Genomic DNA, 14,097 nt, shown 5'->3' with positions numbered 1-14,097 from the left:
CAAACGATGCTCCTAGACTTTCATTAGGATTGTTTTACAGGAGGTGGACTATCAAACATTACAAATTTTAGTTAAATATCCACACATCCATACCAACGAAAATTTCAGTGGTAGTGCGAATTTTTAGTTTTTTTACTTTATTAGTGTTGTCAATAACAGTGTGAATAAAGTGTTGCACTATAAACATTTTATTCATCCTTTCGATTAAACTATTGTTTTAATAGCGAGATTTAACATACAAAATGAGGATTTTATTAGTGGAAATTGGAAAAATTGTATTTACATCATACAATTTATTTATTTTACTTCATACTATGTCAAGTTTGACGTTTTACTGGATCGAACGATTCCGGTAAAATCAAAAAAACGGACAAGTCCGATAAAATTGAGCCAAAAAGGACAAGTGTTCCATTTCCGGAAGCGGCCACTGACCCTTTTGGGTCTCTTTTGCTTTACCTGTTATTGTAAATACAAATGTAAATTTAGTACTTCTGTAACCGTCCTGTATTAAACATCGAAACCGAACCCTGTCTATTATCTCGCACGCAAGAAAACAAAGGTCCTTGGAGCAATATCAAAGTACAATTCGGTATCACATTGTCGTATCAACCAGATTACAAAAAATACTGGTAGGACGAGCCGAGTTGCACAAACATTGGTCCTTCGAGACGGATAGCACAAAACATTCGTCCATCGAGTCGGATTATACAAAACAATAAGTCCTGTAAAGTGTTATACTTAAGTACTATGTGTTTAAACATATGATGCTGATTTGTACGAATAAACAAATTAAAACATTTACCAAAGAGCGGTTGCTAACGATGTCAGAAAAAGTGACTCGATTTGGATTTTTTCTCAAAATAATAATAATATTATCGAATAAAAAAGTATGTTGACAGTATGAAATAAAATACATAACAATATACGTCCGGTAACTCTTTTCGCAGTACTCGTTTCGAAATTAAAGACTCGGCTACCTACTCGTCCTGAAACATATCACTCGTACTGTAAAATTTGAGCTACCGGACCGGACCGTATTTAGAATAACTTTAATTACCATTTATGTTTTCATCAACACTAACAAATATTTAAAATAACAAGTAATAATTTGTTTGTATTGTTTATTCATTATAATAATTCCATTTATTCACCAGAAACTTTTAAACGAAATAAAATCTAATCGACTAAAAATAACGGCAAAGTTGTGTTAGGCTCATCTGGCAACGTTGTAAATTATATAAATGCTTACTATGAGATTTTTACACATTTTTTTCGTCGCCCTCTGTCGAGTGGTAGCTTTATTAAATGTATTGTTGCTGTGATTTGGGTTATCTACGCGCGCGATTGGTGTCCAAGCTTTTCGCCGGCGTTTGACGGCCGACTGTTGGTGCGCCATCTCTTGTTCGCCGGCCGTTGGCCTGTTCGCTCCAAACACTAGCATGGGTCTATCTATATGTATTTAATCAATGTCTCGCATGTCCATCCGCATGACTGTACTAATTGTCTCTTTTTTTGCACAGACCACACTTGAAGAACGTTTTTGTTAGAAAAAACAAACCCTAGTTCGGGTAGTTTGTAGATTCCGGCGTTGGACTAGCCCGGCGAGCGCCTATTTCCTTTCCGTTGTTTAGTTTTTGTGTTAATCGCATGTATGTCCCGGTGAGTGACTTAACCAGCCGCTAATCCGTCTCTCTGGCTGGAAAACCGCCTGTACATAAACGTGTGATCGCTAATCCTCTGTTGCATGTCATTGTACTATTGTAAATAAACCTTCCTCTGAATTAACGCGTTTTATTTTGCCCCTTCTAGGAGAGTGCGAACGTTGTATGCATGTTTGGGCGAGCACGACGGAGAGTTGTCGTTCGAGCCGAATCAGATAATCACGAACGGTACGTATCGTATCCCAGCGACTGCGCCGTTTTCGTAACCGTTTGTTTGCAGTGAAGAGCTCGCAGGAGCCGGGCTGGCTGGAGGGCACGCTGAACGGGAAGACCGGGCTCATACCGGAGAACTACGTCGAGATCTTGCCCTGACAGAGCGGCTCGCTGTCGAAAATTTCCACGTCGTTGCGTCACGGCCTCTGTAAAGCTTTACACTTAAACAATTCCGATCCTGATTTAGTACAAGAGAACGCGCGCTTGAGCTTGCACAGGCAGAGCTTGGACAGCGGGAGGATGCTGCTGCGACAGACGAGCACGGAGCGGAAGAGCTCGACTTAGTATTTTTCGAGAGAGTGTTAATGTCCCAACGTAACACCATTTACTACCTTTGGATGTATTTACGTGTATATAGTTTTTTAGAGCACTGTCCGAGAGTAGGATTTTGGGATTTTCACCATAGGGTTTTTTTTTGTAAAGTATTATACACGTTCTGTGATAGTAAGACAGACTGGCACCACTTTAGAAGTATGTTTCAACAGCCATATTTAGTCTGTATATAACATGGTTTGCTTGTATATACTGTTCAGTTGGTTATGTCAATGTGGGTGTACTGACTGTTTTCTTATTGGTACCTTTAGAATTGAGGGACCATACCCTGGAACACCAATGTCTCATATCAATTGTGACTGCCTAAAGAGTAATAATGTCCGGTTCAGGCGTAGTTACCTGTTATTAATGTAACATTAGTTGTGTCCTTCAATGTACAACTGGGTTTGGGAAACCCCGACCGTCGTTACGGCAGTCTTCCCAGACGCTTTCGTTTCTTACACACTTTTGTTGTTTTTGTTCGTGTTTATGTAGTAGATATTATTTGTGATACCTAAGTGTGTTTACCATTATTTTTTACAATATATTTTATGTACAATTACTCATTTTATGTATCAAATTATATTTGTATATATTTTATTAATCTGTTAATACATGGTATGTTTAGTTCACATTATGAATAATTGTACTTGTTGTATTATTTCAAAGAAATGTCAATAAGCAAACTGTTTTTTTACTTTCCGAGCGTAAGCAGCCTATCATGACCGCTAGAGGACGAAGAAATAGGTCTCCCGTTTGTCTAATCATCCCCCCCACTAATGTGATGACGTCACTCCGAATTGAGATTTTACCCGAAACGCCCAGATTTTTGGAAAAAAATCAAAATTAGGAAACATTTTGACATTTAATTTGGAATCTGCAAAACCGAATGCTTTACAGTTATGATAAGCATAAGTTTTTATTCATAATATATTTACTTGTCCCCTACAAAAAATTGATGACGTCACCTCAAAATTTTGCTGAATAAATCTATCTAAATTGTATAAAATATGATGACTCTCTTCTTGTGATCTATCATTCCATTCATATTTTTTGGATTTGCATATACAGGGTGACTCAAAAAAATGTATGAACGAGCCACCCCATTTTCTGGAAAATACGCCCGTCTTTAATTTTTTCATTTTTTAGTTTTTTTAAGGTTTCGATTTTTCGATTGCTCAATTTTTCGACTTTTTAGGTTCTCAGTTTTTAGATATTTCAGTTTTGGGATTTTTCGATTCTTCGACTTTCGATTTTTGGCTTCTGAAGTTTTCGATGTGTCGATTTTTTTACTTTTTCGATTTTTCGACTTCCCGGTTTTAAATTTTCTGTTTTCAATAGTCATTTTAAATTTTTCGTTTTTTAAATGTTTTGATTTTCCGATTTAGTTCCCCATTTTTTGTTTTTCTTTCAACTTTCAGTTTTTCAGTATTTCAGTTTTGGGATTTTTCAATATTTCTGACGTTCCTAAATTTTCTATTTCTCGACTTCGATTTTTCAGCTTTTGGATGTCTCGATTTTTCATCCTCCAGTTTTTCAATTTCTCAATTTTTCTTTAATTTTTCCATATTTCAGTGTTGGGATTTTCCAATTTTTCGATTCTTCAAATTTTGGTTTCGTCTTTTTTTATCTTTTCATTTTTCAATTTTTGACGTTCTTAAATTTTCATTTTTTCGTTTCTCAGTGAATCGATTTTTTGGTTCTTCGATTTTTTGATTTCCCGACTTCTTGGTTTCTCGATTTTTCAGTTTTTCAATTCTTCAATTTTTCAGGTTTTTGATTTTTTAAATTTTCGATTTTTCGACTTTTCAATTTCTCATTTTACCGATCTTTCATTTGACATTTTTTTAATTTTTGATTTATCTAATTTGTCATTTTCGATTTCTCAATTTTCCGATGTTTTAGTTTTTCGATTCTTCAATTTTTCAACTTTTAAATTTCATGATTTTTCAATTTTTGACCAGCATAAATTTTCGTTTTTCGCTGTTATTTCTCGATTAATTAATGTTTTGGTTTTTCAACGTTTCGAATTCTCAACTTCTCGATTTCTTGATTTTTCAGTTATTCAGTTTTTAAGTTTACGATTTTTCAATTTTTCAATTTCGCGATATTTAAGTTTTGGGGGTTTTCAATATTTCGATCTCTCAATTTATGAACTTTCCAATTTTTCGATGTCTGGATATTTTACTTTTTTTATTTGTTTTTTTCAGTTTTTCGTTTCAACTTTTTCGATTTCTCAATTTTTCGATTCTTTAGGTTCTCAGTTTTTGGAAATTTCAGTTTTGTGATTTTGCAGTTTTTCTTTCATTTTTCAGTTTTTCGATATTTCAGTTTTGGGATTTTTCAATATTTCGATTCTTCGACTTTTCGATTTTCGGCTTCTGGAGTTTTCGATGTATCGGTTTTTTTACTTTTTTGGATTTTTCAATTTTTCGATTGCTTAATCTTTCGATTTTTCGACTTCCCGGTTTTAGATTTTCTGTTTTCAGTTGTCGTTTTAAATTTTTCGATTTTTCAATGTTTTGATTTCCTGATTTAGTTCCCCATTTTTAGTTTTTCTTTCAATTTTCAGTTTTTCGATATTTCAGTTTTGGGATTTTTCAATATTTCGGTTCTTCGACTTTTCGATTTTTGACTCCTGGATTTTTCGATGTGTCGGTTTTTTCACTTTTTCGATTTTTAAATTTTAGATTTTTTAATTTTTAAAATTTTAGATTTTTCGATTTCACGATTTTTCATTTCAGTTCTTCGATATTTCAATTTTTCCAAGTTTTCGAATTTTTCAAATGTTTCGATTTCTTAGTCTTTTGATTTTTCGACTTCCCGGTTTTAGATTTTCTGTTTTTCAATTGTCATTTTGTCAAATTTTCGATTTTCTGATTTTTCAAATTTGACTTTTATGTTTTACTTTTCCCATTTCTTGACCTTCGAGTGTTTCGATTTTCCTGTTCTTCAATTTAATATTTTTATTTTTCGGGTTTTCGATTTTTCAATTTTTCGATTTTTAAGGTTTCTATTTTTGACTTCACTTTTTTGATTTTTCAATTTTTCAGTTTTTGGATTGTTCAATTCTTGGCTTTTCTATTTTTGGCTTCTGGATTTTTCGATGTGTCTACCTTATTACTTTTTCGATTTTTCAATTTTTGGATTCTTAAATTTTAGATTTTTCAATCTTTTGTTATTTTAATTTTTCAATATTTCTTATCTTTCGATTTTTCGACTTCCTGATTTTAGATGTTCTGTTTTACAATTTTTCAATTTGTTAATTTTTCATTCCCGATTTATCGAGATTTGATTGTTCAGGTTTTCGATTTATCAGTTTTTCAATTTTTATTTTGGCCTATTTCGGTTTCTCAGTTTTTCCAGTTTTCCATTTTTTTGTTTTTTGATTTTTCCGCTTTTCCAATTTTCAACTTTTAACTTCTTCTTTGTCGATTTCATTATTTTTCGATTTTTCGCCTTCATCACTTTTCGATTACTCGTTCTTTTGATCTTTTAATCTCTCCATTTCCAAATTTTCGATTTCTCGATTTCAGTTTTTTGGTTTTTCAACTTTCTTGATTTCTCGATAATTTTTCCCTTCTTCAATTTCTCGATTTTTCAAATTTTCGAATTGTCGATTTTTTAATTTTTCGATTTCTCAATTTTCCGATAGTTCAGTTCCACGATTTTTTATTTTTGACATTCCTAAATTTTCGATTTTTCGAGTTGTTGATTAATTAGTTTTTCGGTTTTCAACTTTTACGATTTCCCGATTTTTCGACTTTTAGATCTTTCGATTCTTTGGTTTCTCGATGTCTCCATTTTTCGATTCTCGATTTTTCAGTTCTTCAATTTTCAGATTTTTGATTTTTCAGTTTTTCAAGTTTATGGTATTTTGATTTTTTTAACTCAACGATTTTTTGACTTTTAGATATTTCAGATTTGGAACTTTTCAATATATATTTCGACTCTTCGATTTTTCGGTTTTTCGTTTCGATTTTTCGTTTTTTTGTTTTTCAATTTTTTGACATTTCACTTTTTGGTTAAAAAATCAAAAAGTGAAATATCAAACAATTTAAAAAAAATCTTAGATTTTTCAATGTTTTAATTTTGATTTTTCGATTTCTTAATTTCTCGCCATTTCAGATTTGAAATTTTTCATTTTTCCTCGATTATTCAATTTTTCTCTTCAATTTCTCGATTTTTCAAATTTTTAGAATTAGACAGTTCAGTTTTGCGATTTTCCAACTTTTCATTTTTTGGACTTTCCAAATTTTCGATTTTTCGATGTCTCAATATTTCCACGTTTCAGTTTTGGGATTTTTTAATTTTTCCATTCTTCAGTTATTCTTCAATTTTTCATTTTTTGACATTTCCAAATTTTCGATTTTTCCATTTTTCACTCCAGTTTCTCGATTTTTCAAATTTTCGATTTCTTTATTTTTCTATTTCCCAATTTTTAGATAGTCTAGTTTTACGATTTTCCAATTTTTCATTTTTTGACATTTTTAAATTTTAGATTTTTCGACTTTTAGATATTTCCATTTTTCAGTTTTTCTATTTCTTTATTTTTCGATTCTCGATTTTTGAGTTTTTCAATTCTGCAATTTTAAAAATTTTCAGGTTTTTGATTTTCAGTTTTTCGACTTGATGATTTTTCGACTTTTCGTTCTCAGTTTTAGAATTTTTCAATATTCCGATTCTTCGATTTTCCGATAATTCGTTCCGATTTTTCGTTTTTTTTTTGATGTTCGATTTCTCAATTTTTTGATATTTTATTTTTCGATTTTTCAAATTTTAGATTTTTCGTTTACTCGATTTTTCAATTTTTCGATTTCTCAATTTTTTTGATTTCTCGATTTATCGAGATTCGGATTTTGATTGTCAATTTCTCAATTTATAAATTGTTCAATTTTTACCTTTTCGATTTTTCGATTTTCGCCTATTTCGGTTTCTCAATTGTTCGACTTTTAGACTTCACGATTTCTTGATCTTTTGATTTTTCGATTTTCCAGTTTTTCGATGCCCCGATTTTTCAATGTTTCGATTTTTCGATTATTAGATTTCTCGATTTTTCAATTTTAAGTTTTCATTTTTTTTCTCACTGTTAATACCATACAGTGTATCGAAAACAACCACAAAAATTGTCACTAAAAACATTAAAAAATTCATACAAAATAGAACACAGTGCTTCCAAAACATTTTCCCGAAAAAAATCCATTGGGTTATTACGATTTCAGCAATATTCTTAGTTTAAGACGTTTTGCTAGTATAAAACACAAATAAAGAATTAATTCTTAGTTAAACCAAATATGTGAAATCATCTAAATATGTACCAAAAATATTCACTTAGTCGTTATAAAAAACCAACCAAATCGCGTCTGAACGCTTAGAGTCGATATTGGCCTGAGCGCGCTCTGGTCTGTAGATCAAACAAGTTCTCAGGCGACGAGTTGTAGTGAAACATCTATTCAAACAAGGAAAATACTGTCTAAACTCTTTAGAACAATTTTTTCATTTCGGGTTTAGTCTGTGGACGTTCATGGATGCTCGAGGGGAAGTGTAAGAACTGTTGAAACCTCATACTAAAATCTTTATTTTCGTCCAACAATAAAACCCAACGTTACATAAAATCGTACGAAACCTCATCAAATCCCGACTGTTGCGAGTTCCCAGAATTGGGTTTCTACTGCGCCATCTGTGGCCTCGGCCCGCTCCCCGCCATCTGCAGAATTTTGTACTTCATTTCGGTTTGTTGGCAAATCTGGAGCGCCTCCTGCAGCTGCGACGTCTTCATGTGGCTGATTTTCTCCAACTGACTCTTGTATTGTTGTTCTTGTTGTTGCGCCGCCTCCAGAGTTTGTTTTAGTTGGTTGATTTTTTCGAAGTTTTGTTGTCGCTCGACTTGAGTTGGTTCTCGAAGGGCGCTCTCTGCGCAGGCGTGCCTATCATCCCCATGCCCATGTTGGGTTGGTTAGGGCCCGCCTGGCTTGACTGAGGGCCCATGCTGGGCTGCATGTTCTAGTGATTCAATTAGTTGGAACAACCAATTTTTTTTGACTTACCTGAACTCGTATCCTTGGTGGCATTCCACCACCGGGTACGTTCTGGCCCAGAATTCCCGGCTGCCCGCTGGACGTTACCACGTTCTGGGTCATCTGCCCGCCGCCTATCGCCATGGTGTTCGTCTGCATCATCAAACCCTGCTGGGTTGTTTGTGACGTCACGGGACTATTTCCCATTTGGGCTAGAGCGCCAGAGGTTTGAGGATTGAGTGGCTGTCCTGCACCACCTTGAGTCTGGCGCATGATCTGGGTGGACTTTTGTTGTTGGATGACTTTGCGCAACCTATCAACGAAAGCCCCCTGATCGTTGGGTATGAAGCCCAAATAGGGCCCGTTTCTCGGCTGTGTACAGGAGAATTATGACCTTAATGTCACACGCTGCAGGGTTGGCAACACTGGTGAAGTGGACACACCCGGCCTACAAAACCTACTTAGCCACAAGAGGGCGCTTTTGTTACTACTTACGAATCTCGAACTCATCACTTTGGTTAAAGAATCGAGAGCTTCACACGGCTGGGGGTGGAACAAAACCGACTTCGAATTTTTTAAGTGGGCACCGCCGATGTTGCCGATGAGCTGTTTGGGCATCGGTTGCATTATAAGCTTCGAGGGCCAACCGTCGAGCACGGAGCGGAAGAGCTCGACTTAGTATCAGAGAGAGTGTTAATGTCCCAACGTAACACCATTTACTACCTTTGGATGTATTTACGTGTATATAGTTTTTTAGAGCACTGTCCGAGAGTAGGATTTTGGGATTTTCACCATAGGGTTTTTTTTGTAAAGTATTATACACGTTCTGTGATAGTAAGACAGACTGGCACCACTTTAGAAGTATGTTTCAACAGCCATATTTAGTCTGTATATAACATGGTTTGCCTGTATATACTGTTCAGTTGGTTATGTCAATGTGGGTGTACTGACTGTTTTCTTATTGGTACCTTTAGAATTGAGGGGCCATACCCTGGAACACCAATGTCTCATATCAATTGTGACTGCCTAAAGAGTAATAATGTCCGGTTCAGGCGTAGTTACCTGTTATTAATGTAACATTAGTTGTGTCCTTCAATGTACAACTGGGTTTGGGAAACCCCGACCGTCGTTACGGCAGTCTTCCCAGACGCTTTCGTTTCTTACACACTTTTGTTGTTTTTGTTCGTGTTTATGTAGTAGATATTATTTGTGATACCTAAGTGTGTTTACCATTATTTTTTACAATATATTTTATGTACAATTACTCATTTTATGTATCAAATTATATTTGTATATATTTTATTAATCTGTTAATACATGGTATGTTTAGTTCACATTATGAATAATTGTACTTGTTGTATTATTTCAAAGAAATGTCAATAAGCAAACTGTGTTTTTTTACTTTCCGACTCTATTTTTGCATTTTCTTGAACTATCATGACCCCTAGAGGACGAAGAAATAGGTCTCCCGTTTGTCGAATCATCCGCCCACTAATGTGATGACGTAACTTCAAAATTGTACGTAGTAAATGGGTTTTAAATTGTATCAAATAACATAGTCTTACACATGTAGTTTATGACTCTGAATTGAGATTTTATCCGAAACGTCCAGATTTTTGGAAAAAAAATCAAAATTACGAAACATTTTGAGATTTAATTTTGAATCTGCAAAAAAATCTTTCGATTTTTCGACTTCCCGGTTTTAGATTTTCTGTTTTTCAATTGTCTTTTGTCAAATTTTCGATTTTTTAATTTTTCAAATTTGACTTTTATAAACTCTCAATTTCTCGATTTTTCAATTAATCGATGTTTTGATTTTCCCATTTCTTCACTTTCGAGGGTTTCGATATTCCTGTTCTTCAATTCTTTAATTTTTCGATTTTTCAGGTTTTTGATTTTTTAATTTTTTTAAGGTTTCAATTTTTCGACTTCACTTTTTGGATTTTTCTATTGCTCAATTTTTCGACTTTTTAGGTTCTGTTTTCGGATTTTTCAGGTTTTCCATTTTTCAGTTTTTTGATATTTCAGTTTTGGGATTTTTCTATTTGATTCTTCGACTTTTCAATTTTTCCATTACTTAATCTTTCGATTTTTCGACTTCCCGATTTTAAATTTTCTGTTTTTCAATTTTTAGATTTTTCAGTTTTTTGATATCTTAATTTTTCAATATTTAAAATTTTAGATTTTCCGATTTCTCGATTTTTCATTTCAGTTCGATATTTCGTTTTTCAAGTTTTCGAATTTTTCGAATGTTTTGATTTCTTAATCAATCGATTTTTCGACTTCCCGGTTTTAGATTTTCTGTTTTTCAATTGTCGTTTTTTCAAATTTTCGATTTTTCAATTTTTCAATTATTAATCGATGTTTTAATTTTCCCATTTCTGGACTTTCGAGGGTTTCGATATTCTTGTTCTTCAATTCTTTAATTTTTCGACTTCCCGGTTTTAGATTTCTGTTTTCAATTGTCGTTTTAAATTTTTCGATTTTTCATTGTTTTGATTTCCCGATTTAGTTCCGCATTTTTAGTTTTTCTTTCAATTTCCAGTTTTGGGATTTTTCAATATTTCGATTTTTGACTCCTGTATTTTGCGATGTGTCGGTTTTTTACTTTTTCGATTTTTTAATTTTCAAAATTTTTGATTTTTCGATTTCTTGATTTTTCATTTCAGTTCTTCGATATTTCAATTTTTCCAAGTTTTCGAATTTATCAAATGTTTCTATTTCTTATTAATCTTTTGATTTTTCGACTTCCCGGTTTTACATTTTCTGTTTTCAATTGTCGTTTTAAAATTTTCGATTTTTCATTGTTTTGATTTAGTTCCCCATTTTTAGTTTTTCTTTCAATTTTCAGTTTTTCGATATTTCAGTTTTGAGATTTTTCAATATTTCGATTCTTCGACTTTTCGATTTTTGACTTCTGGATTTTTCGATGTGTCGGTTTTTTTACTTTTTCGATTTTTAAATTTTAGATTTTTTAATTTTTAAAATCTTAGATTTTTCGATTTCTCGATTTTTCATTTCAGTTCTTCGAAATTTCAATTTTTACAAGTTTTCGAATTTTTCAAATGTTTCGATTTCTTAGTCTTTTGATTTTTCGACTTCCCGGTTTTAGATTTTCCGTTTTTCAATTGTCATTTTGTCAAATTTTCGATTTTGTAATTTTTCAAATTTGACTTGTATAAACTCTCAATTTTTCCATTTTTCAATTAATCGATTTTTTTATTTTCCCATTTCTTGACCTTCCAAGTGTTTCAATTTTCCTGTTCTTCAATTCTTTAATTTTTTTGTTTTTCAGGTTTTTGATTTTTCAATTTTTCGATTTTTAAGGTTCCTGTTTTTCGACTTCACTTTTTTGATTTTTCAATTTTTCAGTTTTTGGATTGTTCAATTCTTGGCTTTTCTATTTTTGGCTTCTGGATTTTTCGATGTGTCTACCTTATTACTTTTTCGATTTTTCAATTTTTGGATTCTTAAATTTTAGATTTTTCAATCTTTTGTTATTTTAATTTTTCAATATTTCTTATCTTTCGATTTTTCGACTTCCTGATTTTAGATGTTCTGTTTTTCAATTTTTCAATTTGTTAATTTTTAATCCCGATTTATCGAGATTTGATTGTTCAGGTTTTCGATTTATCAGTTTTTCAATTTTTATTTTGGCCTATTTCGGTTTCTCAGTTTTTCCAGTTTTCCATTTTTTTGTTTTTTGATTTTTCCGCTTTTCCAATTTTCAACTTTTAACTTTTTGTTTGTCGATTTCTCTATTTTTCGACTTCATCACTTTTCGATTTCTCGTTCTTTTGCTCTTTTAATCTCTCCATTTCCAAATTTTCGATTTCTCGATTTTCAGTTTTTGGTTTTTCAACTTTCTTGATTTCTCGATTTTTCGACTTTTACATTTTTCGATGTTTTGGTTTTTCGATTTCTCCATTTTTCATTTTGTTAAGTTTTCGGTTTTTCGATATTTTTGACTTGACGATTTTTCGATTTTTGATATTTCAGTTTTTGGATTTGTCAACATTTCGATTCTTCGGTTTTTCGGTATTTCGTTTCGATTTTTCTTTTTTTTTGTTTCGATTTCTCGACAATTTTTTCTTTCTTCAATTTCTCGATTTGTCGATTTTTTAATTTTTCGATTTCTCAATTTTCCGATAGTTCAGTTCCACGATTTTTCATTTTTTAACATTTCTAAATTTTCGATTTTACGAGTTGATGATTAATTAGTTCCTCGGTTTTTCAGCTTTTTCAATTTCTCGATTTTTCGATTCTCGATTTTTCAGTTTTTCAGTTCTTCAATTTTCTGACTTTATTTTTCAATTTTTCAAGTTTATGGTTTTTTGATTTTTTTAACTTAACGATTTTTCGACTCTTCGATTTTTCGGTATTTCGTTTCGATTTTTCGTTTTTTTGATGTTACGATTTTTCAATTTTTTGATATTTCATTTTTTGGTTAAAAAATCAAAAAGTATCAAACAATTTAAAAAAAATCAAAGATTTAAAAAAATCTTAGATTTTTCAATTTTTTAATTTTGTTTTCTCGATTTCTTATTTTTCATTTTTCCTCGATTATTCAATTTTTCGCTTCTTCAATTTCTCGATTTTTCAAATTTTCCCAATTTCCCAATTTTTAGATAGTTCAGTTTTGCGATTTTCCAACTTTTCATTTTTTGGCTTTTCCAAATTTTCGATTTTTCGATGTCCCAATATTTCGACGTTTCAGTTTTGGGATTTTTTAATTTTTCCATTCTTCAGTTATTCTTCAATTTTTCGCTTCTTCGGTTTCGCGATTTTTGAAATTTCCGATTTATGGATTTTCCAATTTTTCATTTTTTGGTATTTCCAAATTTTCGATTTTTCGATTTCTCGATTAATCAGTTTTTTCGGTTTTTCAACTTTTTTGATTTCTCGATTTTTCACTTCAGTTTCTCGATTTTTGAAATTTTCGATTTTTCGATTTCTTTATTTTTCTATTTCCCAATTTTCACATAGTCCAGTTTTACGATTTTCCAATTTTTCATTTTTTGGCTTTTTTAAATTTTAGATTTTTCGATTAATCGGATTTTCAACTTTTTTAATTTCTGGATTTTTCGACTTTTAGATATTGCCATTTTTTAGTTTTTCTATTTCTTTATTTTTCGATTCTCGATTTTTGAGTTTTTCAATTCTTCAAAATTTTCAGGTTTTTAATTATTCAGTTTTTCGATTTTTCGTTCTGTTTTAGAATTTTTCAATATTCCGATTCTTCGATTTTCCGATAATTCGTTCCGATTTTTCGTTTTTTTTTTTTGATGTTCGATTTCTCAATTTTTCGATATTTTATTTTTCGGTTTTTCAAATTTTAGATACATATTTCGTTTCAGTTTTGGTATTTTAATACTTTTCCATTATTCAGTTTTTCATTTTTCAATTTTTCTAATTTTTAAGTTTTTTTATTTCTCGATTTATCGAGATTCGGATTTTGATTGTGAATTTCTCAATTTATAAATTGTTCAATTTTTAACTTTTCGATTTTTCGATTTTCGTCTATTTCGGTTTCTCAATTGTTCGACTTTTCGACTTCACGATTTCTTGATCTTTTGATTTTTCGATTTTCCAGTTTTTCGACGTTTCGATTTTTCAAAATTTTTTCAAAAATTGTCACTAAAAACATAAAAATTCATACAAAATAGAACATAGTGTTGGCAAAACATTTCCCGGAAAAAAATCCATTCGGTTATTACGATTTCAACAATATGCTTAGTTTAAGACGTTTTGCTAGTATAAGACACAAATAAAGAATTAATTCTTAGTTTAACAAAATATGCGAAATCATCTAAATATGTACCAAAAATATTCAC

The 14,097-nt window shown here is 31.6% G+C and overlaps 3 protein-coding genes across 3 annotated transcripts in view; 1 reads left to right on the top strand and 2 right to left on the bottom strand.

Annotated features, from left to right (window-relative positions):
• Positions 1–2,932, top strand: part of LOC135140820 (rho GTPase-activating protein 26-like) — a 104,325-nt gene extending 101,393 nt beyond the window's left edge. Inside the window, exons 13-14 of the mRNA XM_064071516.1 lie at positions 1,810–1,889; positions 1,942–2,932. Of these exons, the coding sequence (XP_063927586.1) occupies positions 1,810–1,889; positions 1,942–2,033 (172 nt within the window). The 3' untranslated portion in view covers positions 2,034–2,932. The remainder of the gene's footprint in view (positions 1–1,809; positions 1,890–1,941) is intronic.
• A 4,868-nt stretch (positions 2,933–7,800) lies between these two features.
• LOC135140764 (uncharacterized) lies at positions 7,801–8,631 on the bottom strand. The gene is made up of 2 exons (XM_064071439.1): positions 8,294–8,631; positions 7,801–8,249 (listed from the first exon to the last, which is right to left on the bottom strand). Exons 1-2 carry the CDS (start codon positions 8,534–8,536, stop codon positions 8,094–8,096), a joined length of 399 nt encoding a protein of 132 aa, XP_063927509.1. The 5' UTR covers positions 8,537–8,631; the 3' UTR covers positions 7,801–8,093.
• LOC135140765 (mediator of RNA polymerase II transcription subunit 25) lies at positions 8,580–9,666 on the bottom strand. Its single transcript, XM_064071441.1, has 2 exons — positions 8,759–9,666; positions 8,580–8,711 (listed from the first exon to the last, which is right to left on the bottom strand). The coding sequence occupies exons 1-2, from the start codon at positions 8,888–8,890 to the stop codon at positions 8,580–8,582; spliced, it is 264 nt and encodes an 87-aa protein (XP_063927511.1). The 5' UTR covers positions 8,891–9,666.
• Between the last annotated feature and the right edge of the window lie 4,431 nt (positions 9,667–14,097).

This window comes from Zophobas morio, unplaced genomic scaffold (assembly GCF_036711695.1).
Source record: "Zophobas morio isolate AGI-343-1 ecotype UQ-CSIRO unplaced genomic scaffold, CSIRO_AGI_Zmor_V1 ptg000041l, whole genome shotgun sequence".
NCBI lineage: Eukaryota > Metazoa > Arthropoda > Insecta > Coleoptera > Tenebrionidae > Zophobas > Zophobas morio.
Note: the sequence above shows the minus strand (reverse complement) of the source record. Positions and strands in the feature narration are given on the sequence as shown.